This window comes from Paroedura picta, chromosome 12 (genome assembly GCF_049243985.1).
Source record: "Paroedura picta isolate Pp20150507F chromosome 12, Ppicta_v3.0, whole genome shotgun sequence".
Taxonomy (NCBI): domain Eukaryota; kingdom Metazoa; phylum Chordata; class Lepidosauria; order Squamata; family Gekkonidae; genus Paroedura; species Paroedura picta.
Genome location: NC_135380.1, coordinates 51,138,843 through 51,156,977, shown reverse-complemented (window position 1 = coordinate 51,156,977; position 18,135 = coordinate 51,138,843). Strand labels below are relative to the sequence as shown.

Genomic DNA, 18,135 nt, shown 5'->3' with positions numbered 1-18,135 from the left:
CACAACAACCCTGTATGGTAGGCCTCAAATCTGCAGAGCATTACTTGGCTGTTTCTTCACTCCAGCAGTGAGGCTGGCCAGAGCATTATTTTAAGTGAGAAGGGGCTTTTCTGTGGCCTCTGTCAGCCAACCCGCCAAAGGAAAGCACACGTGCCCCCGCAGACTCCCCAGCGTTGCTCTCGGAAACGCCTCCCTCCCTTCAGTCAGGGTCTGTCAGAGACTCCTTCACTGAAGGGAGGGGGGAGTTAGCTGCCAGGTGATGGACTCCAACGAACTGAAAGAAATGAGAGGAAACGATGGGGAGGGGGGCACAAATGCTGATTGGGTGGCTGCTGGGCGGATGGCCAATCAGGCTGGTGGAGGACACAGCCAGGACCCATACAGGTGACCCGATTGGCCAGTAAATGGTGAGGCCCAACTCCTCCTAGGACCCTTACCACCTTTATTATAATTTAGGAGTGGCAGGATATAAATCTCAAAATAAATAAAATAAAATGATAAGCCTTTGTGTGTATGTATCCGACAAAGTGTGCATTCACATGAATGCTTCTACCCAGGATTTTAAAAGCTTCTACCCAGAAATGAACTTTGCTGGTTTTAAGAGTGTTGCTGGACTCCAACTATGCTCTAAGGCAGGGGTAGTCAAACTGCGGCCCTCCAGCTGTCCGTGAACTACAATTCCCAGGAGCCCCTGCCAGCATTCGCGAATGCTGGCAGGGGCTCCTGGGAATTGTAGTCCACGGACAGCTGGAGGGCCGCAGTTTGACTACCCCTGCTCTAAGGCAACAGGGACACACAAACAAAGGGAAACGAGGAAGTGGTGAGCCCCCTAGAAAGGAAGCCGGATGTGGCTGTATTTGGCTTGTTGAGTCTGAAAACTGGGGTTTGTTTTCAGAAGACTCATGTTTTAGAAGTCACTGTTCTAAAGCAGTCTCCATGAAAACCCCAGAAGAACTTAGTGACTAAATTGGTTTTAAGCCCAGAAGCATCTGCTGCCCTCGAGACCAAGAGGAAATTACTGACTCTGTTTGCTTTCTTCCAGCAAGCAAGTTGCCTCTGATACAGTCTCTTTGCTTCCAATGCGCGAGTGTTCCCTGCTGGACTTTCCTTCTGAGCAGATTTGTCTTTTGGCTGATCAGCTGCTAGAGGGAACCTGGAAAGAGAGAGAAGCTAGTTGAGCAAAAGGCCACAGCAGAAGAAGAGTCTGAATGTGACCAGCATTGGAGAGGCAAACGTCAGATTCTTGTTGGGCTTCAGATTTATTGAGTTGCCATAGCTGTGCAGACTTTAGGGCTGACAGCTCCCTCCAAGCATTTGGTGGGGGGTGAACTGTCAGCGACATCCTTGTGTGACCTGTAAGTGACGTAAGCACATTAGGAGGTGATGCACTGGTTTGTGGGCAAAACTCTATGGTACCATTAGCTTCAACCACAGAGTTTTTGCCCCAAAACCAGAGCATCACCCCCAATGTGCCTATGTCATTTCATGGTCATGTAAACATCCCTCGTTGTCTGGGGTCCGACCTCCTGCCCCTGCACTTACCTCCAAGAAGACAGAGGTCTCCAGACTGTGCCAAGGAAAGGACAGCAAAAGCCCAAGATCATGCCACGGGAGCAGCTACCTCGCTCGCCATGATGCCCAGAAACACCAGACAGGCCTGGGGCTGGCCAGCAGCAGGGGCAAGAAGCAACAAGGGTGGCAGAGGAGCAGCAGACGTTCTAGGGATGCTCCTCCCCAGGGAGGCCTAGGAATCCCCCTCCAGGTGACAGAGATCAGTTGCCCTGGAGAAAAGGGCTGCTTTGGAGGGGGGACTCTGTAGCATTATCCTCCCGCGAGGTCCCTCCCTGCCCTAAATCCCGCCCACTCCCAGCTCCACCCCCAAAGTCTCCAGGTGTTTCCCAACCCAGGTCAGGCAGCCCTAAGCAGAACCTGCCACGAGCAATGGCCTTTGCCTCCCCTCTGTTGTGAGAGCCAGGAAGGCTTCTTCGGAAGGGCGGGGCAGGAAGCAGTGCAGTGACCGCCTTAGGCCAGCAGGGGGAGTGGGACCCCAGGCAGGCAGCTGCCCGTTGGGCCAAAGCAAAGCATGGCAAATTAGTAATCAGCAAAGTATTAGCAAAGAATTTCCACGTGGCATCCTGTGGCCTAATTTGGATATTGTGACACAGTTTGCCAATTTGCCATAATTTGTGTTGGCCTTATATCTCCACAGTTATGAGGGTGGTTCATTTAGTCGGAGGAAGAGGGCATGTAGACGAAAGCCCATGCCTTGAATAAATCTTTGTTGGTCTTAAAGGTGCTCTGGGACTCAAGGAAATTATTATTATTATTATTAATAATAATAATAATAATATCCTGCCTCCCCCCGAAGGCTCGAGGCGGCTCACATAAAAACCCCTCCCTTAAAATCTATAACAATCACATAAAATTACAATAACCAATTAACAATAACAACAATAACAGCAATAGATGGCAATACTAATCATCGAGTCTCTGCCACCTCAGCTACAGGGAAGGGGAGGAACTAGTGCTCACTCACTACTGCCAGATCCTCCTCACCGCCCAGCCTCACTGTAGGCCTGGCGGAAGAGCTCCATCTTACAGGCCCTGCGGAATCCTGGTAATTCCTGCAGGGCCCTCAGCTCTTCCGGGAGCTCGTTCCACCAGGTCAGGGCCAGGACCGAAAAGGTCCTGGTAGAGGGCTTCCTTGGGGCTGGGGATAACCAACAAGTTGGTCCCCACAGAGTGTAAAGCCCTGCGAGGGATATAGGGCAAAAGGCGGTCCCTCATATACGCTGGGCCCAGACCATGGATGGCCTTGAAGGTCAAAACCAAAACCTTGAACCTGATCCGGAATATAACCGGTAACCAGTGCAGCTGCCTCAGGACTGGCTGGATACGGGCCCTCCAAGGTGTAGATATGAGGACCCTGGCAGCCACATTTTGGACTAGTTGCAGTTTCCAGATCAAGCCCAGAGGCAGGCCAGTGTAGAGCGAGTTACAGAAATCTAGTCTGGAGGTGACCGTCGCATGGATCACTGTGGCCAGGTGTTCAGAGGACAGATAGGGCGCTAGTAGACAGGCCTGGCGAAGGTGGAAAAATGCCTGGTCAGCTACCTGTTTGACCTGTGCCTCGAGTGTTAATGAGGCATCAATGGTTACCCCCAAATTCCTGACCTGAGACGCGATCTTAAGTTGCGTCCCGGCCAGAGAGAGTAAATGCGCTTCCTGATCTGCTCCCTTACGGCCCAGCCACAGGACCTCCATCTTGGAGGGGTTGAGTTTCAGGCGACTCTGCTTGAGCCATCCAGCTACGGCTTCCAAACATCTGGCAAATGGATCTGGGGGGGGAGTCCAGGTGGCCATCCATGAGGAGAAAGAGCTGAGTGTCATCAGCGTACTGGTGGCAACCCAGCCCGTAACTCCGTATCAGTTGAGCCAGAGGGCGCATAAAGATGTTAAATAATGTGGGGGAGAGCACCGAGCCCTGTGGGACCCCACAAGGGAGCCAGTAAGGGCCCGATAACTCCTCTCCCACTGCTACACTCTGAGTCCGGTTTTGGAGGACATAGCGTATCCAGCGTAACGCCATACCCCTTATTCCCATACCGGTAAGGCGGCTCGCTAGCAGCTCGTGATCGACCACGTCAAATGCGGCCAACAGATCTAGAAGAACTAGCACAGCAGAGCCGCCTTGGCCAAGCTGGCGATGGAGGTCATCCAACAGGGAGACCAGCACCGTCTCGACCCCGTGACCAGGACGGAAGCCAGACTGGTATGGATCGAGTGCCAAAGTATCTTCCAGGAAGGCTAGGAGCTGGTCCACCGCAGCCCTTTCCACCCCCTTACCCAGGAACGCTAAATGCGCTACTGGGCGGTAGCTTGCGGGGTCATGCGGGTTTCTTGAGGAGAGGGCACACCACTGCCTCCCTCAATGCTTCAGGGAACTCCCCCGACTGGAGAGAGCAGTCGACAATGTTACGTCTGTAAGTAGAATCTGGTTGGGAAGCCATGCAAATGGATGCAAAGAGACAAGAATGCAGCACAGATGCTTGCCCTTCAAAATTTCATATAAGGAAACCTGTCAGGTTTGGTAGCCTCCTATTAGCTGCTCCTGGTTCCTGCAATGGAAGATGGATGAAGCACCTTAAGAAACCTTTTTGGGGATTGTGACTTGTTTGCAGCCCCATCTCCTGGTAACCCTATCTCTAGTCTCCTGGAGAGAAGCGAGCGAGGCAGGAGACAGAGTCCTCCCCCCCCCCACCCCAAACCGTGAGCCAAACTTACACGGGCCTTTCGGGAGCAGCCTCGGCTTCATACTTGGGACAGGCTTTCAGCCTTTGGTCCAGAAGAGCCTTTGCGAGCTCAGCAACCTTACTATGGATGATCGTCTGAATGTCCTCCCCCAGAAAGAGGCTGTTGGCAAGAGTGTGGCACTGTGGAAAACGTAAAACATCAAAAAGGAGAAAAGTTGTTTCCCTGGAAAGAGGGACAATCCACAACACTGCACTTTTCTGCATTCCCATTTTCCTCACTTGTGTGTTCCCGTTGCTTTGGGGTATTTTTTGTTCAGTGTGTGTTTTGATCCCTTTAATGGTCGATTTGACACTATGCTTTATGTTCAGCATAGAAAAGCCTGCAGATTAAACCTGCAGGGAGATATGCCAGAAATAAACAATGTAATATTGAATTGACCACTAAAGGGGGCAAAACACACGCAGAACAGAAAAAATACCCTAAAGTAGGGGTGGACAGACTGTGAATCTCCAAATGCCCATGGACTACAATTCCCATGAGCCCCTAGGCATCTGGAGAGCCACAATCTGGCCACTCCTGCCCTAAAGCAAGGGGGACATCCAAGTGAGGAAAATGAGAATGTGAATAACCTTCAGCATTTCATGGTTCAAAGAGTTTCAAATATATTATCTTAGAAACCTTATAACAACCTGCCTGTAAGGCGGGCCAGTATTATCCCTTCATAGCAGGCAGGCAGGGAGGGGGTGATAAAGAGCACTCGCCTACTGGGTTTGTGGCTGAGGTAAGATTTGAATTGGTTATAATAGTGCTGGGATAGGGGCACAGCAAGTCACTCACACGTGTATATTAATGTTATTTGGACCAGAGATACCCATATGTGGAAAGCTTTGATTTTATATGAAAGTGTATTTTAAACTTTTTTTGCACCGCTGCAGCACATCCCAAGCAGCATGTCTTGCTAATCGATCCCAAATCAGCTGCGCATTTCCTGAGCCCTTTCTCCGCCCTCCTCAGAATGCTCTTTTGCCCGGCCCTGTTGCTCCCTCTCGGGGGTCAGAGATGAGGCTTCACTGCTGCAAGCAGAAAATAAGACCCCCCCCCGCCGCCCTTGCCCCATCCTCCCCCCTTGTTGGGGAGGGGGGAGAGAGAAGCGCATGTACTGGCAGGTACCTCCTCACTCATGGGGTTCAGGAGGAGGGCCGTGGCGATGTCCTCCTTGGCGCCCATCACCTCCTGCAGAAACATCCGGGTCTTGCACCGGTGCAGGTAATGCTGGACCTCGAGAGGATTGCGCTCAATCGCCTGGGAGAAATACGCCTCGGCCTCCGGGTACCGTCTGAAAGGGAGAATGCACCGGGAAGCTGAAGGAGAGGATGGCGCCTCACAAGCCCATAGAAACTGTAGCCTGCTTGTCCTTTGGGAAAGCAGCCTCAAAAGGGGACACCTGAGAGTGGAAAGGAGAAAAAGATGGAATCCTAGAGCTGGAAGGGGCCATTCAGGCCATCCAGTCCAGCCCCCAGCCTAAAGCTCTCCTGAAAATTGTTTGTCCAGCTGCTGTTTGAGGATTGCCAGTAAGGGGAAATGCATCACTTCCTGAGGCAGCCGATTCCACTGCTGGACACCAATCCCTCTCCTGCCTCCCATTTTCCTCACCGATATCCCTCCCCCAGGAATGGCAGGGGCTCATGGGAATTGTAGTCTATGGACATCTGGACAGCCACAGTTTGGCCACCTCTGATAAAGACCACAGACAGACCCAGGTTTGATTCCTCACAGAATCCTGCTGGCTAACCACTGGCGAGTCACTTTCTGCCTCTCCCTCTCTCACATGGTGCTGGTGAGGATAACATGGAGGAGAGGAGAGCAATGCTTTGTGTCTCCATTAGGGAGAAAAGCAAGTTATACATATATTTAAATAGATATGTGACAGTTATTCATCAAAGGCCTGGAGGATTTGAAAAATACTGAAATAGAGGCATGGGCATATGGCGAGCTACAGCTTGGCAGGGGCTTTTGGGAACTGTAGTCCATGGACATCTGGAAAGCCAAAGCTTGCCCACCTCAGATTATTAACTTGTAGTGTTGCCAATGGCAAAATTACTGCCATTGTACTACATACATTGTACTACATACTTACAATCCCAAAAGCCCTACTGATGAATAGTTGTCATGTGAGAAGTAACTTTGGTTGTAGTGTGGGTTATTATTATGGAAGAAGATATTATGAATTTCATCTTTGTCACCAGGGTTGTGAATTGCATACCACAGCTGGCAATGTGTTTGCCTTGTGATTTTATCAGAGAATCATAGAATCATAGAGTTGGAAGGGGCCATACAGGCCATCTAGTCCAACCCCCTGCTCTACGCAGGATCAGCCCTAAGCATCCTAAAGCATCCAAGAAAAGTGTGTATCCAGCCTTTGCTTGAAGACTGCCAGTGAGGGGGAGCTCCCCACCTCCTTAGGCAGCCTATTCCACTGCTGAACTACTCTGACTGTGAACATTTTTTCCTGATATCTAGCCTATATCGTTGTACTTGAAGTTTAAACCTATTACTCCGTGTCCTCTCCTCTGCAGCCAACAGAAACAGCATCCTGCCCTCTCTATTGTGTTTCCATTCCATGCACCTGAGGAACTGGGATCTAGCTGATGCAAGCTTTTGCCCCACCCTAGCCAAGCACCCCAGGAATATAATTATAACTTAGAGCCAAGTTACATTCTGGCTGGATTCAGTAGAGTTGGGTTGCTTTCTGACATCTTATGAGACACTATGTGTACTGTTCTGCTGTTTTAATGGGGTTTTATGGGATATTGTCATAGAATCATAGAGTTGGAAGGGGCCATACAGGCCATCTAGTCCAACCCACTGCTCAACGCAAGATCAGCCCTAAGCATCCTAAAGCAGTGGTCCCCAACCCGTGGGCCGCGGCCCGGCACCAGGCCGTGAAGGCCTCAGCGCCGGGCCGCGGCTCCTTCTTCCCTCCCCCCCCCGAAGCGAGAAGCTCGCCAGGCCGCGAGCAAATCGGCCACCAAAGCAGCAGATTAGCTCACGGCCCGGCAAGCTTCTCACTTCGGGAGGGGAGGGGAGGGAAGAGAATCTTGCCGAGCCGCAAGTTAATCGGCCGCTTTAGGGGCTGATTTGCTCGCGGCCCGGAGGGGCTGGGAGGGGAAGCCATGGCCGCCGGCATGGCGGCAGCGCAAACGCGCATGCGTGGACTGCCGCGCAAACGCGTGTGCACGGCAGTCCAAGCATGCGCGTTTGCACTGGGGCTGCCCCGCGTGCGCGGGCCCCCGGGCCGCCCTCTCCGCCCACTACTCCTCAGCGGTCCATGGCAAGCGGAAGCTTGCGGACCGCTGTCCTAAAGCATCCAAGAAAAGTGTGTATCCAACCTTCACAGTGTTACCTAGAAGCATATTCCCCATGCTTTTCATTTTTCTGACCCAGATGCAGAACTTTACACTTATCTGTATTAAATTGAATCTTGTTCTCATTTGCCCATTTTTCCATTGTGTTCAGATCTCATTGAACTCTGTCTCTATCTTCCGGAGTATTTGCCAGTCCTCCCAATTTGGTGTCATCTGCAAACTTGATGAGTAGTCCCTCCACCCCCTCATCTAGATCATTAATAAATATGTTAAAAAGTACCGGGCCGAGCAGCGAGCCCTGAGGTACCCCGCTACTCATCTCTCTCCAGTCTGATGAAACACCATTGACAACAACTCTTTGAGTGTGGTTCTAGTACTGTGTGTTTATTTTTGCTGTGAATTTGAGTCTGTTATTGTTATTATATTTATTGCCTGCTGCTATCAGCCAAGCCATCTTGTGGCAGGTTACATAATATAAATCCCTACATTAAAATACATAAAACCATTAATATCCCTCCCCCTGTTAAAACATGGTATCCCAGTGGCAAAAAACCTATGCTCCTCCCTCCCAAATCAGACAACTCCTTCTTTGCACCTCAAGAGACAATCTTTGGGTGCTGGCATTCTGTTGCCAATGATGATCTGGGCTAGAGGGGCCCATCTGATCTCCCGGGTCCTCAACCAGAGACCCAGTGGACGAGCTCCATCTTACAGGCCCTGCGGAACACAGAGAGCTCCTGCAGGGCCCTCGGCTATTCCGGGAGCTCGTTCCACCAGGTCGGAGCCAGGATGGAGATAAATGCTATAGAATAGAATTATGTGACTTAATCTTCTCAGGACTGTATGGGGTGGGGGCACAAGTCTGGAGTGGAGGCTCAGATCCGCGCCTCGGCATATCCCAGCATACCTCTTCCTGAACTCTTGGAGTCCCATCTCGTTGTACAACCAAGAGATGCGCTTCTGCAAGCCAGCGTCAATGGGGCCCACCTCCAAAGCTTGCTGGTAATCCGCTATGGCAAAGTTCAGCTCACCCAATTTCAGGAAGCAATCTGGAGGAGGACATCCGAGAATCAAGCAGAAAGGACTTGCGGGCATCTGAATGAAAGGGTTGGGGCCGTGGCACAGGATCAGGAAAGGGCACAGGGAATGCTTCTGGCGAGCCCAAAATGGTCTCAGAGCAGAAGTCTGGACAACAGTTCGTACAAGAACTGATTCAGAGTACGTGTGGAGTCCAGTAGCACCCTAAAGACTGTCAACAATGAGGTTATGCAACCCAAAACAAAAACAAAGCCAGAGGAAAAGGGAACCTCACGACAGAACAATGTCAAACAAAAAAGGTGCCCAATCAAAAGGAACTTTAGTTGACATAAACCAGTATGAAGAAATCATACAAAGATCATAATCAACCCATAAAAAGTGGGGAATTGAGCCTTTATGAATAACTGACCCAGCCTTTCTCACATATGAGTAGGAAATTCTGATAGATCAGTGGGCAACGTATCCATTTCTTCAGGTACCCGAAGAAGTGCCTGCACACAAAAGCTTATACCATATAGACTCGCCTATAAGCCGAGCTGAAAAAGCCCTCCTCAGCTTATATGTGGGTATTAAAAAAACAGCTGCCAGACAAGACAGGAAGGTGGGAGACAAGCATACTTGCCTGAAGAGCAGGAGCAGGAGCAAAGGAGAGAGGCAGCCAGCCCGGGAGGGGAAGAACAGTCTCCGCCTGCCCCTCTCCCTGCCTTAGCGAGGCCAGTAGGAGGCCAGCATGTGCAGGAAGCTGCAGGAAGCCCTGAAGCTCCCTGGGCAGAGAGCAGAAGGAGGAAGCGCCCCTAGAGGAAGCCATGGAAAGTGCAGGGAACAGAACACCTGGCTAAGAAGGAGGGAAGCGGCACAGGACAGGATATCCAAAGGCAAGGGGGGGGGGTCAGAGGGAAAGGGGAAGGTGGGAAGGAAAGGGAAATAAAGATCCTGCCCAAAACAGGGGGGAGGGGAGGACACCACTATCCAAACACCACCCCCAGCTTATATGCGAGTCAATAGGTTTTCCAGCATTTTGGGGGGGAAATTTGGTGCCTCGGCTTATATGTGAGTATATATGGTACTCAGAATTAAAATTTGTCTTCAAGGTGCCGCCAGACTCGATCTTTGTTCTGCTGTTTCAGACCAACATGGCCACCCATCTGAATCTTATCTGCACTTTCAAGAGCACCTTCACAAATCCAAAGAACTAGAAACTTTTACAGTTTGTAAGTTCAAAGCGCGCCTCTTGGGAAACTGTCCTTTAACACCGTAGGTTGTGCTTTTTGCCTTACCACTCACCTCCTCTGTTGATGTACAGCCCCTTCTCTGTCTTCTCCCCCTTGATGGCTTTGTTGAGGAGCAGAACCGCCTCTTCGTAGAAGCCCTTGGTGTAGCAATGGACCGCAAAGTCGTTGTACGTCAACAGCACCTGGGTCCGAGCTTCCGCGCCAACCTGGCTGGCCGCCTCCTCCGCTGCGCAGGTCTCCATGGCTTTGAGGTAGTCCTCAATGGCTGCACTGAAGTCTTTCAGGCGTCGCAGGACGCTCCCTCTGATTTGGGGACACAAGAAGGGAAAGGAAAGGGTGGCGGGAAAGAGATGTCACCTGGGATGGGGAAACTTCAGTGGCAATTCTGAGTGGGTTCAAATCTATGTGGGGGTCTGCCCAATTGGTTCCTCATTGTGGATGCCTCTACGGGCCTCTTCGCAATGATGTACACTCATGGGCAACCCCAGTGGATCAAATACGCCCCCCCCCCCGACAGTTTCAGACCAAAAACATGATGCAGGGAGAAGGCAGAAGCCCATTCTCCACATGTGGAACAGCCATATTCTGAACTGGGCACCTCCTGTGCAGCATTTGAGAAGATTCAGAAACTCATAACTGACCCCAGACTAGGCTTACCATGGTAGAGAAAGCTCCACCCACAGTCCCAACCCTTGCCTTGAAAAATTGAAGAGCAGGAGACTGGCCTCAGTAGTGAAGTTCTAGGAACTTCCCCATGTCTCAATGGTCTTTCCACAGAGATTTGGGGATTTCCTAGAGCATCAACCAGAAGTGACATCATAACCTCTCCAGACCACCCTTTCTATGCATTGTCCTCAAAATCTCCAAGCACTGGTGTATTATTATTATTATTATTATTATTATTATTATTATTATTATTATTATTATTATTATTATTATTATTATTATTATTATTTAATTTTTAGACCGCCCTTCTCCCAATAGGTCTCAGGGCGGTTTACAACATAAATAGTTAAAACACAATAAAATCCCCATAAAAACCCCAATTAAAAGTTACATATAACATATCACATAACATATAGCGGCGGTGGTCACAATTCTGATCTTAGTTCAGCCTGGTGGAGAGAATAATGTTCAGAAGAGGGTGGCACCAATACAATACATCTAATCATGATCTCGGTGTTAGAGATCTCAATATTGGAGGGGATCCTCTGATGGATTAGTGGGAGAGCTGCCCTGGCTTCAACCATATGCCTGGCGGAAGAGCTCCGTCTTACAGGCCCTGCGGAAAGATGGTAGATCCTGCAGGGCCCTTAGCTCTTCTGGGAGCTCGTTCCACCAGGTTGGGGCCAGGACTGAAAAGGCCCTGGCCCGGGTCGAGGCCAGGCGAGCATCCCGTGGGCCCGGGACAACCAGTAAATTCATACCCGCAGAGCGGAGTGCCCTGCGAGGGGCATAAGCAACCAAGCGGTCCCGCAGGTAGACGGGACCCAGGCCGTGTATAGCCTTAAAGGTCAATACCAATACCTTGAATCTGATTCGGAAACAAACTGGTAACCAGTGCAGATGACGAAGCACCGGCTGAATGTGGGCCCTCAAAGGTGTTCTAGTGAGGACCCTGGCAGCCGCATTTTGGACCAGCTGTAACTTCCGAGTCAAAGACAGGGGAAGGCCCGCGTAGAGCGAGTTACAGAAGTCTAATCTGGAAGTGACCGTTGCATGGATCACTGTGGCCAGGTGTTCCGAGGACAGGTAGGGCGCTAGTAGCCGGGCTTGGCGAAGATGGAAAAATGCCGTCCGAGCTACATTGGTGACCTGAGCCTCCATAGAGAGGGAGGCATCAAATGTCACTCCCAAATTCCTGGCAACTGGTGCAGGTGTTAATTGCACCCCGTGCAGTGCTAACCATCTGACTCTGGACCCAACCTGTGTGCTGCGTAATGTGTAAAGAGGTGTTGGCTCTAGGGAATGGAGACACCACCATGTCCTCCTTGGGTCCTTTGGCTGTTATGTTCCTGACCTCCAACCAAATAGAAGAAAATAATCTCTTTCTACAGAAAAAGCCTTACTCAAATGTTCCATTATTCAGTTGCCAGTTTTCTCAGACTCCCACTCCATTTTTTGGTCTAAACTCCAAGACTAAGGGCTAAGAAAAGCTGACCAATTTAACAGGTCTTGCGGAGACCCCCAATCATATATATCCTGTACTCAAAGGAGAGAATCTGGGGAGTCTCCAGCTCAGCAATCAATAGGCAAGCCTAGACCAGGCTTTCTCAACCAGGCTTTCATGAAACCCTGGGGTTTCTTGATGGCCCTGGAAGAGTTTACTAAATGGGTGGGAGTTAATATTTTCAAAATTTGTTAAACACTTATTGGGTGATACAACTGTATATTGTCATGTTGACTCACCCACCCCTCCCAAAATGGCCAATAACAGGCCTGAAGGGGGTGGAAGGGGAGGGGCCCCGGGTGGGTGTGTCCACAACTCTGCTTCCAACCACATTCTGCACGATCTGCCACTTCTGGGATTTCTCTAAGACTGAAGGATGTTTCGGGGGTTTCTCACTGGTGAAAAAGTTGAGGAAGTCTAGTCTAGCCATTTATGATCGGAGGAGCCTGCTGAGGAAACAAACTCAATGAATTCAGTTGAGAATTACTATTTTCTCTTAAGGATCAAGGATCAGACAAAGCCAGTCTGTTTCTTTGCACAGCACTGATTGGCTAGTTCCCTGTAGAGTCACAAGGTCCCATCACCCTCTCTCCATTCCATAGCAACAGTAATAACAATTTAAAAAAAGATTAAAGAATGCATATTTGAAGATTAAGAGAATATACAAGCTATGCTTTTTAAAAAGTATCAAAGAGACAGAACATCTGAAGAGGCAAGCTGGGTGTGGGGTGGGATGGTAGACAACTGAGGAGTAAATATTCAATTTGCTGATTAATACAAACATTCACACTTCCCAGTATCTCACCCCATGCAGGAAACATTCATCATCTATTTTCTTCTGAAAGTGTATCGATAAAATTCTTCAATCGGTAGACAGACACAAAATCAGGTCAATAGAACTAAGAATGTTGGCAACTTCTATTTGTGGTACACCTGAATATGCTCAGACCTATTAAGACCACGGCAAACATAGATGTGGCAGGACAGGAAGTGGCCAGCTCCCAACATAGGGGCCCTATTGGTACCTGAAGAGAAAGTAGTCCGCGTCCAGGGGGATGTTCTCAATGGCGCGGTTGATTTTAAACAGCGCCCCCTGCAGGTTTCCCTTCAGTGCCTTGCTTACGGCCTGGTCCTTGTTCTTCTGAGCTTTCTTTCTCAACTTCTCCAGCAAAAGCTGAGCTTCAGTGTGCCCAGGATCTATTGCGAGGGCTTCTCGGACGTTATAAAAGCAGGGGGTCGGCTATGGACAGGAGAGGGAGAAGAAAAGAGGTTAGTTGTTACTTATTATTTATTTATTTAGAGTATTTCTGCCCTTCCTTCAGGGAGCTCAAACCGGCATGTGACATTCTCCTCCTCTCCATTTTATCCTCAAAACATCCTGGGCTGAAACAACTTTCCATGACTGACTGGAGATTTGAACTTGGGTCTTCTGAATCCTAGTCGGATTACAACCACACTGGCAGAACAACAAAATAGTGATCCCATAAGACTAGATTATGTATGTATGTATGTATGTATGTATGTATGTATGCATGCATGCATGCATGTATGTATGTATGTATGTATGTATGTATGTTTGGATTTGTATCCAACCTCTGACGATTTTTGTCACCTTGAGGCGGCTAACAATTAAAACCATACACAATGGGGGATACGCTTCTAGGTAACACTGTGTGTGAACGAGACCTTGGGGTACCTGTGGATTGCAAACTAAACATGAGCAGGCAGTGTGATGTAGCGGTAAAAAAGGCAAATGCCATTTTGGGCTGTATCAACAGGGGCATTACATCAAAATCACAAGATGTCATAGTCCCATTGTATACGGCACTGGTCAGACCACACCTGGAGTACTGTGTGCAGTTCTGGAGGCCTCGCTTCAAGAAGGACGTAGATAAAATTGAAAGTGTACAGAGGAGAGCGATGAAGATGATCTGGGGCCAAGGGACCAAGCCCTATGAAGATAGGTTGAGGGACTTGGGAATGTTCAGCCTGGAGAAAAGGAGGTTGAGAGGGGACATGATAGCCCTCTTTAAGTATTTGGAAAGGTTGTCATTTGGAGGAGGGCAGGATGCTGTTCCCATTGGCTGCAGAGGAAAGGACATGCAGTAATGGGTTTAAACTTCAAGTACAACGATATAGGCTAGATATCAGGAAAAAGTTTTTCACAGTCAGAGTAGTTCAGCAGTGGAATAGGCTGCCTAAGGAGGTGGTGAGCTCCCCCTCACTGGCAGTCTTCAAGCAAAGGCTGGATACACACTTTTCTTGGATGCTTTAGGATGCTTAGGGCTGATCCTGCGTTGAGCAGGGGGTTGGACTAGATGGCCTGTATGGCCCCTTCCAACTCTATGATTCTATGACAATATCCCATAAAACCCCATTAAAACAGCAGAACACAGTGTCTCATAAGATGTCGGAAAACAACCCAACTCTACTGAATCCAGCCAGAATGTAACTTGGCTCTAAGTTATAATGATAGTCCTGGGGTGCTTGGCTAGGGTGGGGCAAAAGCTTGCATCAGCTAGATCCCAGTTCCTCAGGTGCATGGAATGGAAACACAATAGAGAGGAAGAGTCGTCTCATGCATATTCTCAAGATATACCTTTTAAAAATAAATATACATGGATACTGGGGTTAAAAGGCCATGGAATGCAAGTTCAAACATAACATAATACCTTTTAACAGTTGTAAGTTATGAAACCAGAATTCAACTCACAGGTGTGCAGTTTCTGGCCATCGATGCATCGCTACAGAATTATAACAGCCCGAATGGTGTCTCTGCACAAATGTTGGTGCTAGCATGGTGCTCCCTGGTGCATGTGCAAAGAGCTTCACGGCATCCCTGCTAAGTGAAGTGATAGGAAGACCTTGCAGAAATTCACAAAGCAAAATGGACCCCATTCGCTCTTACCTTCCCAAAGTACTTATAGAGTCGAGCCCTGAGGACAAAAAGATCTGCGTTCGTCTGATCCCGAACCACTTCTTCGTTGACCATCTGAAGACACTCATTGTATCTCTTCAAGGCCGCGAGGCAGGCAATGCTCCAAAGGGAAGAGAAACGCTGGCATGAGCAGGGAGGCTGCGGATCGGGATTGGCTCACACACAGATCGTGTCCCGCTTTCCTCCAGCAATCAGGATTGACAGCTTCAGCGTGGGGAATTCCTGGGGAGGATGCAGTGGTGCTTGGGGGGGGGGAGGTCAAGGGGGTATAATGCCATGCATCCAAAGCTGCCACTTCCTCCAAGGGAACCAATCTCTGTATTCTGGCAACCAGATGCCATCCTAGGAGAATCCCAGGCCCCATCTGGAGGTTGGCATCCCTTTGAGAAGACTAAGCACTTGGGATGCCTTCATCTTAATGAATAAATGAGGGTATGGATGTGTTTACAAAGACGTTACCTTCAACCTGGAAATGAAGAAGGGAAATACTGGCACAAAACCACTCTTCAGAAAACATGGGAAACAGCAACTAGAAAGCAAGCTGAGTGCTGAAGGAAGGGAAATCAATGCAGAACAAAACAAACAAACAAAAAGCAATGGACACGGACGGTGAAAGCAAGGGAAATGCCCATGTATAACAGGCCACATTGTTCTTGTGGGTATAAGCATGTACATGTAAACTTATACCCAGAATAAAAGTTTGTTGGTCTTAAAGGTGCCCCTGGACTCAAACTATGATTTGCAATTGTCTATCTGGGAAGTTTTCAAACTTTTTTAACCTCTCGGTTGTACAGAACTCCTAAATCTTTCTGGCAACAAGTGCATTAGCTTTGTTGCCTCAACCCCAAACTCGTTTTTACCTCCTCCTGCGGAAAAGGGTATTCCTTGGCTGCAGCTCACAGGCCTGAGTGAAGGACTCCAAAGCGTCCAGATAGACTTGGTGCTCGTACAGACTCTGACCCTGCAAATGCAAACAGGCATGAAATCTCAGGACCCAGCAGGGCAGGAAACAGGAAGCAGGCCACAATCTGTTCCTGCTCAGTTGTCTGGGCACCCCACGGCCAGAGCTTTCAACACGGCCCAATGGCCCTTCTGGTAGAAGGCAAAGTAGCACCGCAGCAGAGAGAAGGACTGCAGTCCGGATCAAGGCTCTCTTCCGTCCGTGTGGCTTTCAGGGCCATTCTCCCATTCATGACTTCAAATGAATTTAGCAGGGTGTCACTCTGCTGAGGATGGCCCTTTAGGCAGCCTGAGGGCTCAGACTGATGCGATGAAGGCCTTTTACCCATAACATGCAAGAGAGCAGGCTAGTGCTGTCTCAGTTTGTGTGCAAAAAACAGTTTGTGTGTATAGTAATACAATAAATTGTAAATCAAACATTACAAGTCCTGTTTTTGACCATCCTTTGGAAAGCCAAAGGAAAAATTCTCAATAATGCACGCTGAACAGGATTCTGGTACAAACAAAGCCTGTTTCATTACTTCCTTCAGAAGAATTAGCGAAACATCAGGACATGAGCTCTCAATGGAACGTGGCTCACAGGGGCTTCTGCCTCGCTTCTTAACTAAGGAGTTCTTGTGTCTCCTGATCCTCCATGTCCACTTTGCGTCAGGGCTGCACAGGGAAGGCAGAGGGTGGATTAAACCCTTCAAGCCCCACTCAGTTTTGCAAATTAAGCTACTGGATAACACATTTGATTACAGTTGGGTTGTTCCCCCCCCCCCCACACACACACTTTTAAACCCTCAGCGTCTAACGGGGTGGGGGGGCTGCCTCTCCGGTCTGAGCTCTGGCTTCTCCCGTCCGAGGCCCTCAGCTGAGAGGCGGGAGCGGAGTCTGGAGGGCTGCCCCCAGGCCACCCCAGGCGGGCCAGCTCTGGGACAACTCAGGTGGAGGCAGGTTTCCAGGCGCCAGCAGGCAAGCTGCAGCACAGACGTCCACGGACCTGCGGGGGGTGGGGGGCACTCCAGAAGATTTCTACCATCCTAATCTTATGGCATTGCTCTCTTGTAGAAGATCAGAATCTAAAGGCTTGCTGGGTGGCAAAGAGAAACCTATTTGGTGTAGCTCCAACTAGTGTTTCTAAAGTATCTGGCTTGGAGCCCACCTTCTAAAATATGTCTTATCTGAGGCCACCCCTCTCAGCTGTTGCCTAACTCTACATCAAGAGAGCCTTTTGTGTGTGTCAGAAAAAGCTCAGGGGAACAACGTCTGAGCTGGGACCATGGAGCATTCTGTTTACCTGCAGGTACAAAACGAAGGCCAGGCGGCCCAGGCATTCTTCCTTCACTGGCGCCATGAAATAGGCCTTCCTGAGGTGCAGGGCGGCAGACTGGAAGTCACAGAGCCGAAGAAAAGCTTCCGCCTTCTGCTCGTACAGCTCCACCTACATAGGGGACAATGCAGGCAGATGTTTGGTCAGTCGACAAAGTAAAATCTCTTCTTCCTCTAATGGAGGACATTAATGCAGCCAAGGATTGGGGTCCCCAAGTTTTTTTGAGCCTGTGGACCCCTTTGGATTGATGATACAGTTCAGAGAATGTAGCCACAAAATGGCCGCCACAGGAGCATGGCCAGGCACAAAATGGCTGTCATGTCACTTTGGTTATACAGTGAAGAGGTTCTAAATGTCTGCTCTGCCAATCAAAGGACCAAAGGCCAATCAGAAGATCTGTCAGTCAAAAGTTCCACCTGGCACTTCCCACTTTCTGAAAACACTTAGTGAGTGCCAAGAAAATGGTTGGCGTGTGCCAAAGTCCCTGGAGCACCATGCCGAAAAAGAAAAAGGGCTCAGTTTTACCACACTTTTCACTACCTGAAGGAATCTTAAAGAAGCTTACAATTGCTTTCCCTTCTGGGAATCATAGAATCATAGATTTGGAAGGGACCTTCTGGGTCGTTTAGTCCAACCCCCTGCACTATGCAGAACACTCACATCCCAATTGCTCATCCACTGTCACCTGCCCCCCCCCTTGAACCTTCACAGAATCAGCCTCTCTGTCAGATGGCTCTCCAGCCTCTGTTTAAAAATCTCCAAAGATGGAGAACCCACCACCTCCCGAGGAAGCCTGTTCCACTGAGAAACCGCTCTAACTGTCAGGAACTTCTTCCGGATATTTAGATGGAATTTCTTTTGAA

The 18,135-nt window shown here is 49.4% G+C and overlaps 1 protein-coding gene across 2 annotated transcripts in view; it reads right to left on the bottom strand.

The window, feature by feature from the left end:
* TTC16 (tetratricopeptide repeat domain 16) overlaps nucleotides 1-18,135 on the bottom strand; it is a 31,392-nt gene that overhangs the window by 3,458 nt on the left and 9,799 nt on the right. Inside the window, exons 4-12 of one of the 2 annotated variants that reach the window (XM_077306146.1) lie at nucleotides 17,240-17,383; nucleotides 15,858-15,958; nucleotides 14,968-15,097; nucleotides 13,085-13,299; nucleotides 9,942-10,192; nucleotides 8,527-8,668; nucleotides 5,425-5,698; nucleotides 4,285-4,433; nucleotides 1,024-1,153 (exon numbers count right to left, since the gene is read on the bottom strand). In XM_077306146.1, coding sequence (XP_077162261.1) covers nucleotides 1,024-1,153; nucleotides 4,285-4,433; nucleotides 5,425-5,698; nucleotides 8,527-8,668; nucleotides 9,942-10,192; nucleotides 13,085-13,299; nucleotides 14,968-15,097; nucleotides 15,858-15,958; nucleotides 17,240-17,383 — 1,536 coding nt within the window. The remainder of the gene's footprint in view (nucleotides 1-1,023; nucleotides 1,154-4,284; nucleotides 4,434-5,424; nucleotides 5,699-8,526; nucleotides 8,669-9,941; nucleotides 10,193-13,084; nucleotides 13,300-14,967; nucleotides 15,098-15,857; nucleotides 15,959-17,239; nucleotides 17,384-18,135) is intronic. The other variant, XM_077306148.1, reaches the window with a different exon arrangement.